Below are 20,272 nucleotides of genomic sequence, written 5' to 3'. Positions count from 1 at the left end.
GGTGGCAATCCTCTTGGGTGCTGTTTCGCAGTGTGGGAGTTTTGTATTTTGCTCTTTATAATAAATCTTGCTGCTGCTCATTCTGGGTCCACTGTGAGCTGTAACACTCACCTTGAAGGTCTGCAGCTTCACTCCTGAGGCCAGCCAGATCACAACACAAACCCACCAGGAGGAATGAACAACTCCAGATGTGCCACCTTAAGAGCTGTAACAGTCACCACGAAGGTCTGCAGCTTAGCTTCACTCCTGAAGCCAGCGAGACCACGAACCCACCGGAAGGAAGAAACTCCGAACACGTCCAAACATCGGAAGGCACAAACTCCGGGCACACCATCTTTAAGAACCGTAACACTCACTGCGAGGGTCTGCGGCTTCGTTCTTGAAGTCAGCGAGACCAAGAACCCACCAATTCTGGACCCAGGACTACAGGAGCCCACCAGCATGCCCGGCTTTTTTTTCGTTGGTTTTTTTTTTTTTTTTTTTTTTTTTTTGTATTTTTAGTAGAGACAGGGTTTCACCATGTTAGCCAGGATTGTCTCGATCTCCTGTCCCTGTGATCCACCCGCCTCAGCCTCCCAAAGTCCTGGGATTACAGGCGTGAGCCACCATGCCCCGGCCACTTGCTTTCTATTTTCTGTGAACTCATGGCACCACTGTTGAACCTTTCTAGGTTCCTCTCATGTCCCTGGAACCTCATTTCCACTGTAAAACATTCTCTCAGTCTTTTTTCCGTAATTGCATCCTTATCTTAGCTAAGCAAAACTGTTTTCTGAATCAACTATCTCCCTGATAGCTTTTCAAATAGAGACTGCTGTAGGAGACAAAGGTTTCCATGTTCTCCTAGCTCCTCACATACTCAATGACTGCTCTCCTGTTTCTCCAAACCCTTCTTCCTCAAAAGCCGATATTCTACATTCCATTTCTCCATTTCTGTCATCAATAGATCTCTAGGCCCTTCTCCCACATTCATTGACTATCTACAGGCAAACTATCCTATACCTGAGATCACACCAAAGTATGATGTGGCCACGTTCCCGTCAACAGAGTTCTTTGCTTTCTACTCCAAGACTTGCACTTGTCCATACCCCTAACTGTGCCGCTCCATACTAGAAGTCTTATATTGTAATGCTCCACTCTTGGCCATGGCTTCCTCTTTTAATTCCTTTTCTCTTGTTGTTTCTATTTAGGAACTGATCAAGACATCTACACTCTTTCTTTCTTTTTTGCTTTTTTCTTTCTTTCTCTCTTTCTTTTTCTTTCTCCCTTCCTTCCTTTTTCTTTATCTTTTCCTTTCCCTTGCTTCCTTCCTTCCTTCCTTCCTTCCTTCTTTATGCATGTATCTCATGTAACACATGCAGACTCGAACTTTTCACATCTTCTCCCAATGTATCAGTTGCTGTCTTTGCTTCCTGCTTCCCTTTCCTAGCTAGCCCAAGTCCCACAGTGTACCTCACGGACTTCTTTCTTCAGCTTTTTCAACTTTCTCACTTCCTCATTCCACTGGGACACAAAACTTGTCTATTGGTCATCAAAATTCTTTCACCCAACATATTTCATGGTAATGGTAACATCAATCCCAGCTTACAACTTTACTTTTAGAGACAGGGTCTCACTTTTTTGCCCACTACTGCAGCTTCCAGGAGAAAAAGTTACTCATCTCTGCCCTGAAATATTCTATAGCCTAATCCACGTGAGCAAAAGACAAAAATCTACCAAGATGTAAAATGTGTACTATATATACAGTCATCTGAGTACTAGACTGTGACCTCAAATGCCAACGACTATGGCCAAATTACTAACAGACATAAGCCTGAGAACTAAGCCAGACACTCAAACAAGCCTCCCTTTTCAGAGACATTTTCTAGAACCATAAAAATAAAAGGCAAAAATTAGGACATATTCAGGAAACAACAACCTCCTTCCCCCAGATAATTTCTGTTGCATAAAACCCAAAGATTAAAAACTATGACATTGGATTAAAGAAACTTGAGTCTTTCAATAAAAAAAGAACAAGACAAATTTAACCAAAATCACTCATCATTTTTCTTGAAAATACAATAGTTCCCTTTTACCTGAGAGGGATCCATTCTGAGACCCCGAGTAAATATGCTGAAACCATGGATAATAGCAAACCTTATATATACTATATTCTGTTCTATACATACATACTCATGGTAAAGTTTAATTTATAAATTAGGCACAGTGAAAGATGAATACCAGAACAATTATAACGTACTCTAATAGAAGTTATATGAACGTAGTCTCTTTTTCTCTCACAATATCTTATTGTACTGTACCACTGGTAACTAAAACTGCGGATAAGGGGGGACTATTGTACAACAGTCTCACCATTTGCCGGTATTTCCGAATCATTTTTAGCTTGTCTTCTCTTCCCTTGTTTCCTTCTTTCTGTTCAAGGCTGCTGATTCTTCTCCAGGAGGCTCTTCTAGCTCCAATCACATTCTCACATGTAACAGAGAGGAGGTTTCTTTCTTCAGCTGTCAGCTCCACATCCATCCCTGCTACTTTCTTCATTGACTCCACCATTTCTATAAGGGAAAAGCAAAATCTGTACACCTGCAGAATTAGCACCACATGGAAGCTGCCAAAGGGTTTTCTGCCTGTGTCCCCTGGAGGGGGGACATCACTTCCCCACGGACAGGAGCCCATTAAGCAACACTTGGAGGAGTCAAGGAGTGCCACACCAGAACGTGGGGACCAGTGATGTCAGGGAGTGCTGGGCAGCAAGTCCCAAGGTCCTCAGGGTGCCCCAGGGCCTTTCTTGGAAACCGTACTGCTGTCAGTGCCCTGGCACCATGGGCCTGTGATGAGAGTGCAGCCTGAGCGATCTACAAACTGCCTGCAGGGTTTCTCTTCCATTGTCCTGGTGAAGAGCACAGCCCTGATCCATGCAGGCCTCCTGACCCACACCCTCGTGTTCTCTCCGAAACACACTTTCTTATCTGTTCAATATGGACAGGCTGAGAAGGCTAAAAATTTCCCAAATGTTTAAGTTCTGCTTCCCTTTTGATTATAAGTTCTGTCTCTAAATCATTCCTCTTTTCTTTCATTTTCCTAGAAACATTCAAGAGAATGAAGGTACTCCTTCAATACTTTGCTTAGATATTTCTTCTGCCAAATTTCAGGTTCACCGTTCGCAAGCTCTGCCTTCCAGAAAACACTAGGAGCACAATGCAGCCAAGTTCTTTGTCACTTTATGACAAGCATCACCTTTCCTCCAGTTTCCAATAACATGTTCTTCATTGCCATCTGAGACTTCATCTGAATGACTTTTCCCTTTCATATTTTTATTTATTTAAGAGACTGAGTCTCCCTATGTTGGCCAGGTTGGTCTTGAAGCCTCATCCTCAAGCGATCCTCCCATCTTGGCCTCCCAAAGTGCTAAGATTCCAGGCATGAGACACTACACACGAACCCCTTCATATGCTACCGACATTCTGTCCAGCTCTCCTCTTCTGAGCCCTCACCAGAGTCACCCTTAACCAAGAGTCACAGGGAGAAGACGGCCACCCACACGCCAAGAGACAGGCCTGGAACAGAGCCTTCCTGCACCACCTCAGAGGGACCCATCCTGCTTGATCTCGGACTCATGGCCTCCAGGACTGTGAGACAATAAGATTCTGTTGTTGAGAGTGCCCAGTCTGTGGTCCTGTAAAATAGCCCTAGGAAACTAACACAGCCTGTTAGCCCACAGATGGTGAAGGGATGGAACGTGCAACGGAGCTCCAGGCTTACTGTCTACAGCTTCCAATGTGCACTATGGGACCCTCGGGTGGGTATAGGTATGCAAGATAATTTTGGGTGGTGCAGGATGAATAATTTCAACTGACATAAAAACATGTGTATCTTGCTGGGTAAATCAGGGGTCCTGACCTGTTAGGAACCAGGCTACATAGCAGGAGGTGAGCAGTCAGCCAGTGATCAAAGCTTCATCTGTAGAAACAGCTGCTTCCCATCCCTCGCATTACCCCATGAGCTCTGCCTTGTGTGAGATGATCAGTGCCGTTATATTCTCATAGGAGCATGAACCCTACTGTGAACTGCTCATGCCAGAGATCTAGACTGCGTGCTCCTTATGAGAACCTAATGCCTGATGATCTGTGATTGTCTCCCATCACCTCCAGATGGGACCATGTAGTTAAAGGAAAACAAGCTCAGGGCTCCCACTGATTCTATATTATGGTGAGTCGTGTAATTATTTCATTATATATTACAGTGAAATAATAATAGAAATAAAGCACATAATAAATATAATGGGCTTGAATCACCTCCGCATTATCCCTTCCCCTTCTCCCAGGTCCGTGGAAGAGTTGTCTTCAAGATAACTGGTCTCTGGTGCCAAAAAGTTTCGGGACCAATGATTTAAATGTTTGTAAGAATAGTTAAGCAACTTAAGCTTTACATGCTACAAAAAATACAGGTTTAAATACTAATAAAAATGGGTGCAAATGAAAACACTCTTTCTGTGGTCCAGGGAATCTTAACCATTCTATCAGAAAGACTTGCTGCTTGGAGCTGCAGCTGTCTTCCCACATCCTGTCCACTGTAAAGCCCTGCAACACACACACACGTGCCCCCCCACACACATGCACACAGATGCACATACATAAATACATTCACATGTACATACCTGCACACACACATGCACACACACACAGATGTACATACATAAGTACATTCACATGTACATACCTGCACACACACACGCACACACAGGCACACACATGCACGCACAGACACAGATGCACATACATAAGTATATTCACATGTACATACCTGCACACACACACGAACATACATACACATGCATATATCTGCATGCACACGACGCACATACACACACAGACACACACACACACAGAAACACACGCACGCTGTGCTTCATGCCCTCACTAGGGTGGCCAGGGAGGGAATGCGTGTTTTTAGGAGAAATGAAGACAACTCAGGCCCCTCATTCTCCTGGTGTTTGCACAAGTGCCTTCTCTGCAGACCATGCTTCAGTGTCTTTCTTGGTTCTCCCTCTTACTGAAAGACAGAAGCAGAGGCCTGGCACATACTCGGCTGCTTAGGGCTCAAGCCAAGATCGCAAGCTTCCTGGGGAGCCTCGTGAGATGAAGGCACTGCACAGCCTCCCTAAAAGAGGTGTCGGCTTTTCATGGATCCTTGAGCCCAGGAAGGCGATAGGTGAGACATCGCAGTTCATCAGAAGACACAAGCAAACTCCAGTGAGAAAGGGCAAGGGTCAAAGATTTGACTCTCCCGGAGAAGGGGTTCTCGGGCTATAAGCAGCAGGCAGAAGACTTCATTGCATGCGCAGTGAGGTGACGGCGAGCTCCAGTTTTCACTGGGAACTGAGATCAACAGTGACCTGACCCCCTACTCATGCTCGTCTCTCCCTGTCTCTCTCTTTGCCTTTTGTGTCTCTCTCCCTATCTCTCTTGTTCCTTTTCCTCTCAACCTCCTCTGTCTCTCTCCCTATCTCTCTTCCTCTCTCTCTCTCACTCCCTTCTTCCCATCTCTCTTTCTCTCTCCTTCTTTTCCACTTCTCTCTCCCTTCTCATCTCTCTGCCTGCCACTGTTCAGGCTCCTGGGGCCCCACGTGGATGGGCGGACACAGGACTCCTAGGCTACCCGTCACAGCGCAAGCACAGGGCTGCAGGCCTTTGGTCCTCCACCTCCCAGCATCCTCAAAATGAGCGTGTGAGGTGTGCCCGTGCTCTCCTGGGTGGGCGCCCCACACTCCAGGAAGCAGAAACTGCAAGTCACAGCTGGCTTGAGTGGCGCACCCATGGGGCTGCCAGCTTCCATCGTGCCATCTGCTGAGGCCAAAGCAGAGGACACCAGCCCAGGCCGGTCTCTGCAGCAGGGTGGGGGTAGGGGTGGGCTTGGGGTTGGGGGTGGAGATGGGAACCGCCAATGCAAACTGGCCCCTGGCTGGTTTCCTACCCTTCACCCTACCATGCAAGGCCTCTCCCACCCCTACCCCTGTCTCCCACCACCTCCACCCCTAGGCTGCCCCAGCCCCAGGCTCCAGAGGTCTCCCAGGATCCAGGAACTAAGGGCAACCACTGGGTTCCACAGCCTCTAGTCCATGAGTCAGCCACCCCTCTGTGTGCTGACAACCCTTGGCTCTCATGCCCCACCCCAAGCCAGGACACACCCCCATCCTCCACCAGCATTATTCCCGCCTCCTGATTTTAGCCCTCACAACCCTGCTTCCTAGTAACCTTGCCCCCTCCCAGCCTGGTCCAGGCAAGCCCAAAGGCCAGCACCCTCGCCCCACCCTTCCTGGGGGCCACTCTACTATCTGCTTGTCCAGATGTCTTCACCTGGCTTTACCAAGCTACAGCAAATAACAGGGATGAGCCCCCAGCCTCTGCCGGGAAGATTTGCCAAAATGTTCTCCATTTAGAAGGAGGAAGAGTGATGGGGCCTAAGAAAGACCCCAGGATTGTCACCCAAGCAACAAGAAGGGCAAGGAGCCCAGTTTCCTGCCCTTACCCTGGGAGGACGTGGCCAGGGCTCCACAAGGTCCTGGAAAGGGGTGGGCAGGAGAGCAGATCCAACCTCCTCTTGAGGAAGCAGCCACCACCCCAGGAAGCAGCAGATGGGGGCGCACAGGCAGAGCCCCCAGTGCTGCAGGGCAGGGCCAGCAGATCTGTACTCAGCCTCAGCCCCGGGGAGCTGCAAGACAGGCTGAGACCCGGATAGGTTTGGCTCTGTGTCCCCACCCAACACTTATCTGGAATTGTAATCCTCCTGTGTCAAGGGAGGAACCTGGTGGGAGGGGATTGAATCTGGGGACAGTTTCCCCCGTGCTGCTCCCCTGAGAGTGAGGGAGTTCTCAGGAGAGCTGATGGTTTCAAAGTGTGGCACATCCTCGTTCTCCACTCACTCCCTCCTGCCACCTTGTGAAGAAGGTGCCTGTTTCCCCTTTACCTTCTGCCATGATTGTAAGTTCCCTGAAGTTCAGGTCAATTAAACCTCTTTCCTTTATAAATTACCCAGTCTCGAGTATTTACAGAAGTGTGAAAACAAACTAGTACCCCTTCCCTGAGGTGCCTTCTCCTTAGGCATCCAGCTACCCCATGCTCCTGTTCTACCCCCTGGTCTTTCTTTTGCCCTCATGAGGCTCAGGTGATCCACATGGCCAGCTCCAGCCCCATCCTACTGCAGCCCGTGTGGCTGCTGGAGAGGCTGCGCTCCTTTCCTCAGCCCAAGGGGCCCTGATATGCTCTTTGGATCCTGGAAGAAACTGACCCCCTATTCTCACACTGGTGCAACTTCTTCCATGACCTCAAAGCTGCACAACGTGAGTCAGTCTTTTTTAATGTCTCCACTTGCTAGGGCTGTCACTGGGACAGTCCTAGAGGGTAGTGCCACTGGATAAATGGATGAACGGATGGACAGTAGTCCAAGGACGATGTCCCTGTCTGTACTGACCTGGGTCCTTCCTCCAATAAGAAGCCTTCCTGAGTGAGTTTATACAGTCATCCTTTGGTATCCATGGAGGATTAATTCTAGGGTCCCGGGGATGCCAAAATCCATGGATGCTCAAATCTCTGATATAACATGGCCTAGTATTTACATATAAGCTATGCACATCCTCCCATAGACGTTAGACCATTACTAGATTATTTATGATCTGTAACACAATGCAGATGCTACATAAACGGTTGTGATACTGTATTCTTTAGGGAATGATGACAAGAACAAAGTCTGCACATGTTCAGTAGAGACATAACCATCCAATTTATTTTCTGAATATTTTCCATCTGCTGTTGCTGAATCCACAGATGCAGAGCTCCCGGTTATGACGGCCAAGTGTGCTTTGAGAGTAGGGTGAGTGAGGTTGCTAATGAGTACAGGGCAGCAGGTGTCAATCAGAGGTCCCTGCATTGAGGCATCTGGACTCCCTATCTTGGGACTTGAGACTCCATTTGTATGGCACAGGCAGATTCAGCCCCGGTCAAAGTCCACCCCTTGAAGCTTCATTTTATCCCAAGCTCTTTCTGGACCCTGGAATTTGGCATCCCCTAGGCCCTGGCAGGAAGGACAGATGAACCAGATTTTAGATAACATGTCTAGAATAGAGTGAGGCCCTACTCTAGTGCCTGGCACTTTCCCCACAGGATCCTCTAGCTAGAACATTCAAGGGTCATGGAGAGAAATACTCAGTTAAAATATCAGAAATTTAAAAAGAGATACCATTAGAGACACGCAAAAGACCACTAGGTAATAGTATTAGCATTTGTATTCTGAGATTCAACAGTAGTGGTCACTTCCCTCCACCCTTATGTGTATCCAGGACAACCCTGGGCGAGGAGGGCTGAGGTTAGTGAACACCCGTGGATGCTCTGATACTGGTCCTGGACCTCGAGGATGACAGTGATGAGGAACTGGGTGCACACGAGTGGGGCAGCCAGGCCTGGCCAGAGAAGGCACACACACCTGTACAGATGTGTTTACCCATGTACACTTGTGAACGCGTGCACACAAACACATTGCAGGCAGGCATGTGGCCGCCTCAGGCAGCGGAGGACCCCATCTCTGGGCCCTGCTGACCCGGGCAAGGCCCCACTGTGATGCGTGCCATGACCTCAGAGTGTCACTGGTGCTTAGCACCAATCCGCTCTCAGGCCTGCCTCTGTGTTCTACAGCAGTTACACGTGCACAGTGGTATCAGCTACACACGCACAGTGGTATCTGGGAACAGTTTTGTGGACTTGAAGGTTTTCTACCTGAGAGGCATAACGCAGGCCAACTGATTCATCGGAATCAGGTGAGTGTGACCTGCTCTCTTCCCTCCAGGCTGACTTGGGGACAGTGGCTATGCTGTGGGTGGTGTTGGCCTCTGGGCAGCTACCGAGGAGGGTCATCCCTGAGCACTCACCGGTCGCCCGTTCTACACTGCCAGTGTAGACGATTGGCTCTTTCGTCCTCATGGTGGCTTCATAGAGTGAGTGCCATTCCCTAGTGTACCCATTCGACAGGTGAGATGTCTGGGGTCAGAGAGGCGGTAACCGGCCTGGGAATCCAGACATGAACCTGGGTTTTGCTCTCACCCTTGCTGTGTACTGTGCTGGAATTCAGGCCTGAACCTTGTGACCTCCCTGCCCTAGATCCCAAGTCTTCCCAGTTTTCCCATCCCGACGGGGCAGAGCCTGGTCCTGGCAGAGTCACTGGGATGGATCCACTGTAGGTGTGGTAGATAGGAGGGTCCTCAGAACACCTCTGTGCTCTATGTTGGGTCCTGATGGTGGCTGTGGGCCTCGCTGAACACACAAGGTCCCTTATCCTGGGGAATCTTCTGCCCTTGGGCAGCTGTGGAAAATGAAGGAGCCCTGGAGGACTGGCTGGGGGGAGACCATCTTCCCTTCTGTTCAAAGGGGTCCAGGCACTGGGGTTCTCTCCATGTATTTCTTGCTCTGTCTGGTCCTCTCGAGGCCTCGCCCTCCTTTTGCCCCAAGTGTTCCCAGGAGGGACGGTCCATCCAGGTGTTCTCCGGGACCAAGGACCCACTGTCCTTCCTCAGTGACATGGGAAAATGAAGCCCCCTCCTGTAGGGACAGCTCAGAATGTTGGAGTCCACAGTCCCTCCCCGAGTGAGGGTTTCCCCTAGCACAATAGATCATTTTCATCCCCCAAACCGAACACCCTCCTGCTCAACTGGCATTATTCCTAAAGTGGCTTCTCTGTTCAGACTGAAGGGCCACGGGAGCCAAAGTGATGAGCGGAGAAGAACAGATGCAGTCAGTAGATATTTTGATCCCTGTAGGAAACTGGGCATCTCTGTGGTCCCTGAGCATCTCAGGAGGCCGATTGTACAGAGACCTCTGATCGCTGCACCCAGTCTGCCTCCACATCCCTGGAATAGCCCACCATCGGCCCTTCACCCTTGGCAGGTGGACACTATTCAACCTGCTGGGGCAGGTGTATCCCCATTTCATGGCATTTGGGGACAACTGGACTCTCTGTCCAGGTCGCACTGTCCTCAAGTCCTTGGGATGATGCCCACCCCTGCTTGGGGCTTGAGACTCCAGAGACTCATGCAGGTGTGGGCCACTGAGTCTGGCCCCTTTTTACCTGGGGATGGTGGTGGAATGGGGGTTACGCAGCCAGCCAGCATCTGGGAGCCCGATGAGAGCGGTTCAGGTGTTCTCCGAAGCTCTCGGGTACAATGTAACTTTTAGATGATTTTTGGCTCACAGGATGGAAATCGCAGAGGATGCAGATAGTTTGCGGGCACAGGAGCGAGAGAACATCATTATGAACTATGAGAAGGTACAGGTCGGTCTGCTCCTTGGAGGGAGGCTTCTTCCAGTGCACCCTGGTCAAAGGTTCCTGGGCTCCCTAGGAGTACAGGGTGGGCACGGGTGGCCACTACCTCCAGGCCCTTGCACTCTTTACCTTGGACCCCTCACCAAGCCTCCCTCTGGGTTGCAGGGACACCGAGCTGGGCTGCCCGAGGACATGGGGCCTGAGCCTGTTGGAATCTACAGCAGCACTGATGGCTTTGGGATTGTGCAGTGAGTCCTCTGTGCTCCCCTCACCCCTGAAGCACCTGTCTCAGCTCAGGGATGGGTTTGCTTTCAGAAAGGCCTTTCTGAGGCAGGACTGTCTCACCAGGTCAGGTCAACCTCCTTTCCAGGGTCAGAACTCCTCCCTGGCTCCCCTGCAGGTCCAGCCTGAGGTTGCTGTTAGGCCAGAGGTGCGGGGCCCATCTAGGGAGCGGGTGGGAATGGAGACTGGGCTAGGTCAGGCCCCTGGACTCTCAGCAGTTCTGTCCACAAGTCAGCACAAGAGGAGCGGGGCAGCCTGAGGGTCTGGCCATGTCTACTTGGAGACAACCCCAGTGAGATCCATGTGTTGTGGCCACAGGGTGAGGGGACGCCTGGCCTAGCCTCAGGGCTGTTGTCCAGCAGGTCTCTGAGGGACCACCTGCCCCTGTCCTCCCTCATTTCCCTAGAGCTACAGCCCTCACTGCCCCCATCGGGAAGATGGAAAGGCATGGAGACAGTGGGGGCTGTGGCCCTACGGGAATGGGGGAGAAGACGGGCAGGGTCCCGTTCTGGGCATCTCATGTTAAGGCCAGGGAGGCAGCAGGGCTTGTGGCTACAGACCCTGGGTCTGGTGCTGGGAAGGGATCTGGGGCCAGGTAAGAGGAGCCCAGCCAGGAGACCATCCCTTAGGGATCACAGGATGAAGAGACAGAGGATCCCGGGGGAGGTAGGGTGGGAGGGAGCTGATGAGCGGTGCCACTTCTAAAACGCAGGGTGTGTGGGTCAGGTGCAGAGAGAGGCAGGTGGAGGCTGGGAGGTCAGAACTTGCAAGGGCCTTGGGGCTGTCAAGTGGGATGGGCCCCTGGTACACCAGGAGTACACCGGGCATGTCTCAGGGCAGGCTCCCTTGACCCCGGTGGGGTGATGCAGTCACTCCCTGAGGGACTCCTGTGAGGGCCCTGTCGCCCACCCTGGGCGGCCCCCATCCCATCTCAGGCCTGACCTTTCTCAGCTCCAGCGGAAAGCACCACCTCCAGTCCAGGACAGGCAGCTCCATTGTGCAGCCTGACCGCCCCCCATGCCAGGGGCCCCAGTAACCCCGCCCAGACTGGCCCCGTACTCCTTCTCCTCCCAGCTCCTGCCCCTCTTGGGAGTCAGCCCCACAGGAAGGCCCTTGTCCTCCCTTCCCTGTGTCTTCTCCTGGGCTGAGCCCTGAGCTGGATAGGGACAGAGCCTGTCCTTTCTGGGGGTTGGCTCCCAGTCTGGGGCAGCTCCAGGCCCTGTGCAGGTCCTCAGTTCTGCCTGGGTTGCCTTACAGTGAGACAGAGCTGCCTCCTGCCACTGCTCGGGAGGTGAAGGTAAGAACTTGATGCATGGAGGGGCTGGTTCAGGGGGGTGGGGACTGGACGGGTGGTCGGTGAGGCAGAGGAGGCAGCTGGCCGGGGCGGTGGCCGGTGAGGGCAACATGCTCTCACTGGGAGGGGCAGCAGTCCCTGCTGGATCTGACCCCAAGTTGCGGTAACTTGGGCAGTTTGATAACATTCCAAAGTGACAACCACAGTTGTGGCCTGGGGGGTGCCAGGACCCCACACAGAGGCTGGGACCTGACCTAAGACTGGTGTGTCTGTGGCCTGAGGATGGCACGTCCCGGGGTCCCAAAGCCAGCCCACTGGCGCTCATTTGCACAAAGGCTCTCAGCCCTTAGGGTCTGTCCTCTGGTTCCCTCCAGCTGGGTCCACCAGGGCTCCAGAGCCCAAGACCCAGCATTCATGGGCGGCTCTGGGAAGCCTGGCAGCTCCCCTAACGCCAACATTCCTCATTTGACAGCAAATGCGACGGGAGATAACACGAAAGAGCAAGTGGATGGAAATGCTGGGACAATGGGAGACATACAAGAACAGTAAAAAGGTAATGTGTGGAGGGAGAGGCCCTGGGAACCACTCTCTGCAGAGACAGGGGACAGGCACCCATGGCTGTGGCCTGGCACCATCAGTCTCTCAGAGGGCGGGTGGCACACTGTCCTCACCCAGAGGACTGTGGACCTGGTCGGTGGTTTGCCTGCCAATTTGTGCAAGCATCACCTTGCTGGGAGGGAATCTGAATCTAGGGCTGGGACCACCCGGAGCTCAAGGCTAGAGATGCCCTGGTGACCCAAAGGAAGGAAAATGTTCAGATCAGAGTCCTGACTCTGAGTGTCCATCCACTTTTTCAATCTTGGGAAGGGAGACTGTGTCCCAGCTTAATGTCACCTCTAATGAGGAATCACAGCGTCAAAACCAACCATTTCCAGAATCCTCGGGCTCTGGTCCTCACTGGGGTCGCCCCGTGGCCTGTGACACCAGGTTGTTTTCTGCCCACAGCTGATAGATCGAGTATATAAGGGCATTCCCATGAACATCCGGGGCCAAGTGTGGTCAGTCCTGCTGAACGTACAGGAAGTCAAGTTGAAAAACCCCAGGACATACAAGGTACGCTCAGGCAGAGCACAACAAACAGGACAGGCCGTGTCAGGGGCCCAGGTCTCCAGCTGGAGGGAGCATCAAGCCCAGCCTGGGGGGTGAGTGGGATGGTCAGATGCACATCCTGGGCACGGACGGTGACATAGTCACCACAGACAAACTCAGCTCTGGTGACCCTCCCTGGCTTCAGTAACAAGCCAAAAAGCAGCTTTGTGCAGAAGGAAACCTTCCTGCTTTCCTTCCTTCCCGGAGTGCTGACTGTGGGCGGACTGCCATTTGGGGCCGGGAGTCTTCCATCTGTTCTGAGGCTGCTTCCTCCTTTTGGCCCTGCCCTACAGGTCATGAAGGAGAAGGGCAAGAGGTCATCTGAACACATCCACCAGATCAACGTGGACATAAGCAAGACACTAAGGACTCACATCTTCTTCAGGGATCGATACGGAGCCAAGTAAGCCTATGAGAGCCACAGGATCACAGCAGACATGGAGTGAATGAAAGGGATGGGGCCTTCCCCAGAGCAGAAGCCAGGGTCACCTAGGAGGGATGACAGAGCTGCCAAGAGCTCTCCTGGCCCAGGGAACAGCTGGCACCATGAAATAAGCACCTCCCTGGTTCCAAGCCCTGGGCCAGACTGGAACACGTGGGGCCAGAACCCAGGAGGATCCTGAGGAGACAGAAGGCAGCAAACAAAATCATGCACAATGGTGAAAGGTGCTCTCCCTGACCCACGGGGACCCACGGTAGGACTCACGGGAGGGTGGCAGGACAGAGGGCCCTAGAGCCTCCCGAGGTAACACTGACATCACCAAATGCTGGGGCAATAAGGGGTCCTGGAAACTGTCATCCTTGTCTGCTGGGAACGTGACATGGCACAGCCACTTTGGCAGCCAGTTGGGCAGTGACTCACAAAGCTCAATGGACTTCAACCACGTGTCCCCAAAGTGTCTCAGATATTGAACCCACTGATTTGAAAACTGACATCCACATAAGATGTTCACTGATTAATTCATTGTCACTCATACACGGAGACGTCGGGGATGGCCTTCAACATGGGAATGGGGAGAGCAAGACCGGTCCTCACTCCAAACGGAAGACCCAGTGAGAAAAGGGATCGAGCCAGTGATGGCTGGATGAATGTGGGTGGATCCTAGATGCATTTTGCTGAGGGAAAGAAGCCAGCCCCAATAAGCTACCACGTAGGATTCCCCTTCCTGGGTCATTCTGGAAAAGACCAAATCATAGGGACTGAGAAGTAGTCTGGGTGGCCAAGGGTTGACAGACTGGGGAGAGGCTGGGTGCATAGGGGCCACCCTGGAGACTTGGAAGATGAAGGAGTCACTCCAGGAGGGGCTGGAGCGGTGGCCGGGAGACTCTGCCCATTGGTTTAGAACCGTGGAGGAACTGTACATCCAAAGACTGAACTGGTGTGTGTGCAAACTGAAAAAAAAATAAAGAAAATCATTCAGAGTGAAAAGGATCAGGCAAGTCACTGTACAACTGGGCTATCTGCATGTCACAGATGTGGATTTTACTGAAATATTTCTTCAAAGGCCCTGAGAAGCTCACTGCTTATCTGGTGAATCATCTGAACCTGAAATGGGATTCGTTGTTAGGCTTTGTGGACAAAGTGAAACCAACGGCATCTGCACAAAACAAACAAAAGCCTCCTTTCTCTGTCTCCTAGGCAGCGGGAACTATTCTACATCCTCCTGGCATATTCGGAGTATAACCCGGTGAGTATTCCCAGCAGTGACGTTCCCGGGCAGTATTTCCCTATTCACAGGAGTGGGTGTCTGGTGGGGTGCCATCGCTTCTTTTAAGGTTAGTATGGACAAGGTGCTGAAGTGCCTGATGGACTTGGCTCTTGTCATGAAATGAATTTGCACCCTGAGGAAGCCTCTTCTTCAGAGGAAGCCTCCCCAGTCACCTCTGCCCTCTCCAATGCCATGAGTCCTCCCAGGTGACCTCAGTCCTCCCAGGTGATGTCCTTTCACGGTGACTCTGGCTCTTGCAGGAGGTGGGCTACTGCAGGGACCTGAGCCCCATCGCGGCCTTGTTTCTCCTATATCTGCCTGAGGAGGATGCATTCTGGGCACTGGTGCAGCTGCTGGCCAGTGAGAGGCACTCCCTGCAGGGTAGGTGGACAGCTGCCCAAGGGACCTCATGCAGCCAGACCCAGAGACGGCCACCCTGGCCAGGTGATCTCGGCTTTCAGCCAAGGCACCTTCCTTGTGTAGCCAGCTCCTTGGGAGTCTTCAGGGTGTCTCTGCTGAGGGTCCCACAGGAGTCCGCGGCTGACCCCCAAAGCCCAAGTCAGACGCCTTTCATCCCCATCAGCGGAGGGCATGTCATCCTCCCCGTGGCCACCCTCTGTGTCCTGCTGCCACGCCCTCTGGCTCTGATTCTGTGCAGCTCACTCTCCCCTCACTGAGAGTCCTCCTGCCCTCCAGCTGCCCAGGCTCCTGCTGCCCTTGGTGCCCACGAATGGGCTGACCAAGCCCAGGTGGCAGCATCTCCCCATCCTGTGTCCCCTGGCCCGACCCCACTTCCAGGAGATGACCAGGAAACCCAGAACCCGCCGTGTTCTGGCCGCCATGTGGTGGCCTCAAGTCAGGCTTGCCCTTTTTGCACCCTGGTCCAGGAGGCCTCTAGGGAAACCTGCAGCCAGACTCCAGGGGATGTTCCTGACCCACCTCCCCAGGGCAAAGGCTGCATGGTGGGTCACCAGATGGGAGGGTGAAAGGCCTTGCGGTTTGGGGGCCTTTCCAGCTGCCCAGCTCTTCCAGCTGATGGCTCCACATCTTGGGGAAAGGCTCTGATTCCTTGATGGGCTGGGGGCTTCTCAGGATTCCACAGCCCAAATGGCGGGACAGTCCAGGGACTCCAAGACCATCAGGAGCATGTGGTCCCCACGTCACAACCCAAGACCATGTGGCGTCTGGTGAGTTTATGGCGTCTGGTGAGCAAGCTTGGGCTCTTCTCCAGAGGCCCTGCATCCCGTGGCGCTGGTGACTGGCTGAGTCCCAGCCACTGGCTGACCTGGGATGTCGGGGTCTCCATGGGCCGGGAGTTGGTCTATAGGACAGAGGCACAGGGATGGGGGCCCAGCTCCCGCAGAGCAGGGCAAAGGGCAGTGTGTCCACCGGGAGTGTGGGAAGGGGACAGTGTTGTGGGGAGCCCTGGACACCGCCCATTGTTCTGCACTAGGGGAAGGGTCTTCAGAGGCCCTGGAAGAGGGAAGTTTTTAGGGCAGCCCAGGGGGCCCTGAGCACCTCTGTTCCTCCCGTCAGGACAAGGAAGGTCTTTGCGCGCAGGGTTCCTCGTTAGGCTGGCTTCTCCAGATGTTGAATGACGGGGTAAGAAGGCATAGGGAGACCCTGACTCAGGGACCCTCCTTGCCCTGCAGTGCCCTGCTTCCCCAGCCCGGGGGTCTGGCTCACCCACAGCCCACAGGAGGCTCCGCCCACAGGGGAGTCCCCACAGGACACCTAAACAAAACCCTCTGCCCAAGGGGGGTCATCCCAGGGCAATAACTGGGACTCAGACCCCACCTTACAGGCAGACTTGGCCAGGACCCAACTTGGCAGGGATCAGGGAAGCCTCAAGCCCTGGGCAAGCCCCTCTCTCCAGGAGCCAGAGCCCCACTCCAATGAGTGCCCCCCATGAGGAGCTGCAAGACCTTGTCTGACTCAGCATCCTGGAGGGCTCAGGAAACCCTCATGGGGAAGATCACTGACTCTGGGGACTGAAGCCCCAGTGGGCTCAGCTCGAGCCACCAGCCCCAGCCTGGAAGGGCTACAGTCTCCCACACCCGCTATCCCCACAGATCTCTCTTGGGCTCATCCTGCGCCTGTGGGACGTGTATTTGCTGGAAGGAGAACAGGTGTTGATGCCGATGAGAAGCATTGCCTTTAAAGTTCAGAGGAGTAAGTCTCCGTGTGCCCAGTGGGGCGTGGGGAGCCCTGGGGTCAGGCCCCGATTTACCCGAGGGCAAATTCCTCACACTGTCCTCATGATCCTCTGTTCTGGCCCAGAGGGAGGCCTGACCAGGTGGGCTGGGCAAGGCACAGTGACACCGAGCCCGCCCCCCACATGGCCCAGATGAAAGTCAGGCGTGTCCTGAGCACTTCCCTGCCCAGGTTGTCCCCCAGCCACAGTCTCCTGTGCACATCTGGACCCCTGGGGTGGCCACAGAAGGTTCTGGCACGGCCCAGTGGGAGACTGAAGTGGTCACAGGGTATCAGCTGTGCCCCCTCCCAGGGAACTCTCCTGGCCTGATGTCCACCCTGTCCCTAGAGCGCCTCACGAAGACGTCCAGGTGTGGCCTGTGGGCACGGTTTCGGAACCAGTTCTTCCATACCTGGGAGTTGGATGATGACTCTGTGCTCAAGCATCTTAGGGCCTCTATGAAGAAACTAACAAGGAAGCAAGGGGACCTGCCACCTCCAGGTGGGCTCCAGTGCCATGTCCCCTCCCATGTCACCCTCTGGGGCAGTCAATAGTGGGGGAGTGCCCGAGACCCGCAACCCTACTACCTGGGCCTTCCTCTTCACCTTTTCCTCCTCCTCTTCCTCCTGGACTCTAAGAAAGTACAGGAGGCCCACCGGTCCTCAGGGCAGGCGCTCAGTGCGTGTGTACTGGATGTGTTGTGCCCGCAGGAGGAGGATGTGGGCATGACCCTCCAACAAGCCCCCTCCCACATTCCACAGTGTCTCTGTCGCCCCATCACAGGACCCTCTAGGGCACTAGATGAGCCAGACCCATTTGTGGGAAACCCCACCCCTCCCTGCAAGCACCCACAGCCTCAGACAGCAGCAGAGGCCCCTCACTCCTGCACGCTCCTCCAAGGTTGCCAGGACAACCAGCCTTGAGCCAGGGAGACAAGGGAATTGGGTGTCCCTGACCCCAGAGCACTCAGGGAGAGGGCACAAGCGGGACCCCGGGTGAGAGCTAGAGCCAAGAATTCAGCCAGATGTGGGAACGGTCAGTCCTGGCATGGACTGGGCAGCCCAGGAGGGCAGAGGGTGACCCATGTCCGGGTCCAATCACCCACTGTGGAGATGGGTCCCCATGTGAGGTGGCAAAGGGCTGGGTGACATCCAAGTCCCTTCCCACCTGAGTTCTCACTGGGGGCTGTATCCCTGGCCCAATAGTCCTGGGACGAGGGTGTGTGGTAGGAAGCCCCCAGCCAGTCTGAACCCTGGCGGCAGTCCCAGGAGCCACCTGCCATCCCCCCACAGCTTCCCCATGCCAGGTGGCACACACCTCTCCCCTGGGATCAGCAGACTACAGGCGTGTCCTCAGTGTCAGACCACGGGGCCACACAGAGACCCTGAGGACTCCAGAGACCCAGGCAGGTGGGGCCTGGCCGGGAAAGGCCTGCATGGGCTCAGTGGAGACGCTGACCACGACTGTTTTCCTTTCAGCCAAACTGGAGCAAGGGTTCTCGGTACCTAGGCCTGTGCTGGCTTCAAGTGGCAGGACGACCCTCTGCAAGGGGGACAGGCAGGCCCCTCCAGGCCCACCAGCCCGGTTCCAGCGGCCCATTTGGTTAGTTTCCCCACCGTGGGCACCTCGTTCTTCCACATCCTGTCCTGGTGGAGCTGTCTGGGAAGACACCTACCCTGTGGACACTCAGGGTGTGCCCAGCCCGGCCCCGGCTCAGGGAAGACCTCAGGGTTCCTGGAGATTCCTGGAGTGGAACTCGATGCCCCGGCTCCCGACGGACCTGGATGTAGGGGGCCCTTGGTTCCCCCATTATGATTTCGAACAGAGCTGCTGGGTCCGCGTCCCTTCTGAACAACCCGAGCCAGCTTCACATTCTCATTTTATTTTTTGTTAAACTTATGAAAATTTATTAAGAAAGTGTGCACCTCGAAAGACATTCACGGATGGAACACACTAGTCCCCAGATCACAAAGTCAACCATGTCCAGCCCCTCCCAGCACCCCCAGTCCTGCCACCAGCATTCTGAATTCCAACAACACCGTGAGCCTGCCTTTGTACTCTACCCTTATGGAAGGATAACCCCCTTCATGTTTTAAAATAAATGTTTTCTGTTTAAATTATTTTAGATATACAGAAATATTGAAAAGGCACTACAGTGTCCTCCTACACCTTCCATCCAGCTGCCCCTAATTATGGCGTTTTGCAGTACCATGGCACATAAGAAATTTAGGCCGGATGTGGTGACTAATACGTGTAATCTCAGCAGTTTGAGAGGTCAAAGCGGGAGGTTCAGGTTCACTTGAGTCTAGAAGTCTGAGACCAGGCTGGGAAACACAGGTGAACCCTGTCTCTAGAGAAAAGTCAAAGAAATTAGCCAGGCCTGGTGGCATGTGTCTATGGTCCCACCTAGTGAGGAAGTTGAGGCAGGAGGACTGCTGCAGCCCATGACTTCCAGGAAGCAGTGAGCCATGATTGTACCAGTGAAGAATAGAAAGGTAAATATTTGAAGTGTTACTTTATGCCACTAGGGAAAGCAAGAAGACTTTTATACCATCAGTATTAAGGTATACAGTTTTCTAAAAATTTATCTCTGCAGTTCAATAAGAAAAAATTCCTGCACATTATATTTGATAGAGCAAACAAAGAAAAAAATAAAAACATGAAAGGAAATGTCAGTATTAGACTCATGCACTTTTCAAAGCATTACTAAAGAGCATCTCACATTTCTGTTTAAAACACTTGTACCATTGCATAATTAAGTATGAAGATGAGAGTTATTTGAGGTGTTTAAAAGTTGGTGGTGCCACATCTAACTGGTGTAAACTAGATAAAAATCACTATAAAAAAGTTCAAATTCCATGCAAATGTAAAGATTATACAATCTTATTAAATTGTTAGACATTTTTTCTCAACTACCAAATGGGATAACATCATGTCTATAATTAGCAATAAGAAAATTCTATTTGCACACTCTCCAAAGTCCATTTTTAAAATTTTATACACATCATCTCTCATTTAGAAAATGAACATTTCAATATGCTTATTACACCTAGGAAGAAAAATGTTCAATTTTATAATCTCAAAATTTTTGCTAGTCATTAAAATAAATCAAAGCATTCAGCATCAAAGGATATACAGATACACACTCTTAAGTAATTCATATACAAGGACCAGAGTATTAGAGGCCTAAGCTGCTCATTTTGTAAGACAGGGGACCCTTGTAGTATTTATTTTAAAAAGAAATAGCCCCATTCAACAAGGGAAAGATCATAATTTAAAATTAGAAACTAAAAGAAAAATAAGCCTTAAAGCTTCAGTGTATGAATATCTACCATTAAACAG

At 52.5% G+C, this 20,272-nt stretch overlaps 1 protein-coding gene across 1 annotated transcript; it reads left to right on the top strand.

Annotated features, from left to right (window-relative positions):
• Positions 1 to 10,233: 10,233 nt before the first annotated feature.
• On the top strand, positions 10,234 to 18,824 carry LOC106992332 (TBC1 domain family member 3G-like). The gene is made up of 13 exons (XM_028842874.2): positions 10,234 to 10,305; positions 10,468 to 10,550; positions 11,842 to 11,881; positions 12,351 to 12,431; positions 12,884 to 12,991; positions 13,321 to 13,430; positions 14,667 to 14,715; positions 14,997 to 15,117; positions 15,829 to 15,923; positions 16,273 to 16,338; positions 16,809 to 16,908; positions 17,279 to 17,431; positions 18,409 to 18,824. The coding sequence occupies exons 1-13, from the start codon at positions 10,234 to 10,236 to the stop codon at positions 18,822 to 18,824; spliced, it is 1,494 nt and encodes a 497-aa protein (XP_028698707.2).
• The last annotated feature ends 1,448 nt before the right edge of the window (positions 18,825 to 20,272 follow it).

This window comes from Macaca mulatta, chromosome 16 (genome assembly GCF_049350105.2).
Source record: "Macaca mulatta isolate MMU2019108-1 chromosome 16, T2T-MMU8v2.0, whole genome shotgun sequence".
Taxonomy (NCBI): Eukaryota; Metazoa; Chordata; class Mammalia; order Primates; family Cercopithecidae; genus Macaca; species Macaca mulatta.
Note: the sequence above shows the minus strand (reverse complement) of the source record. Positions and strands in the feature narration are given on the sequence as shown.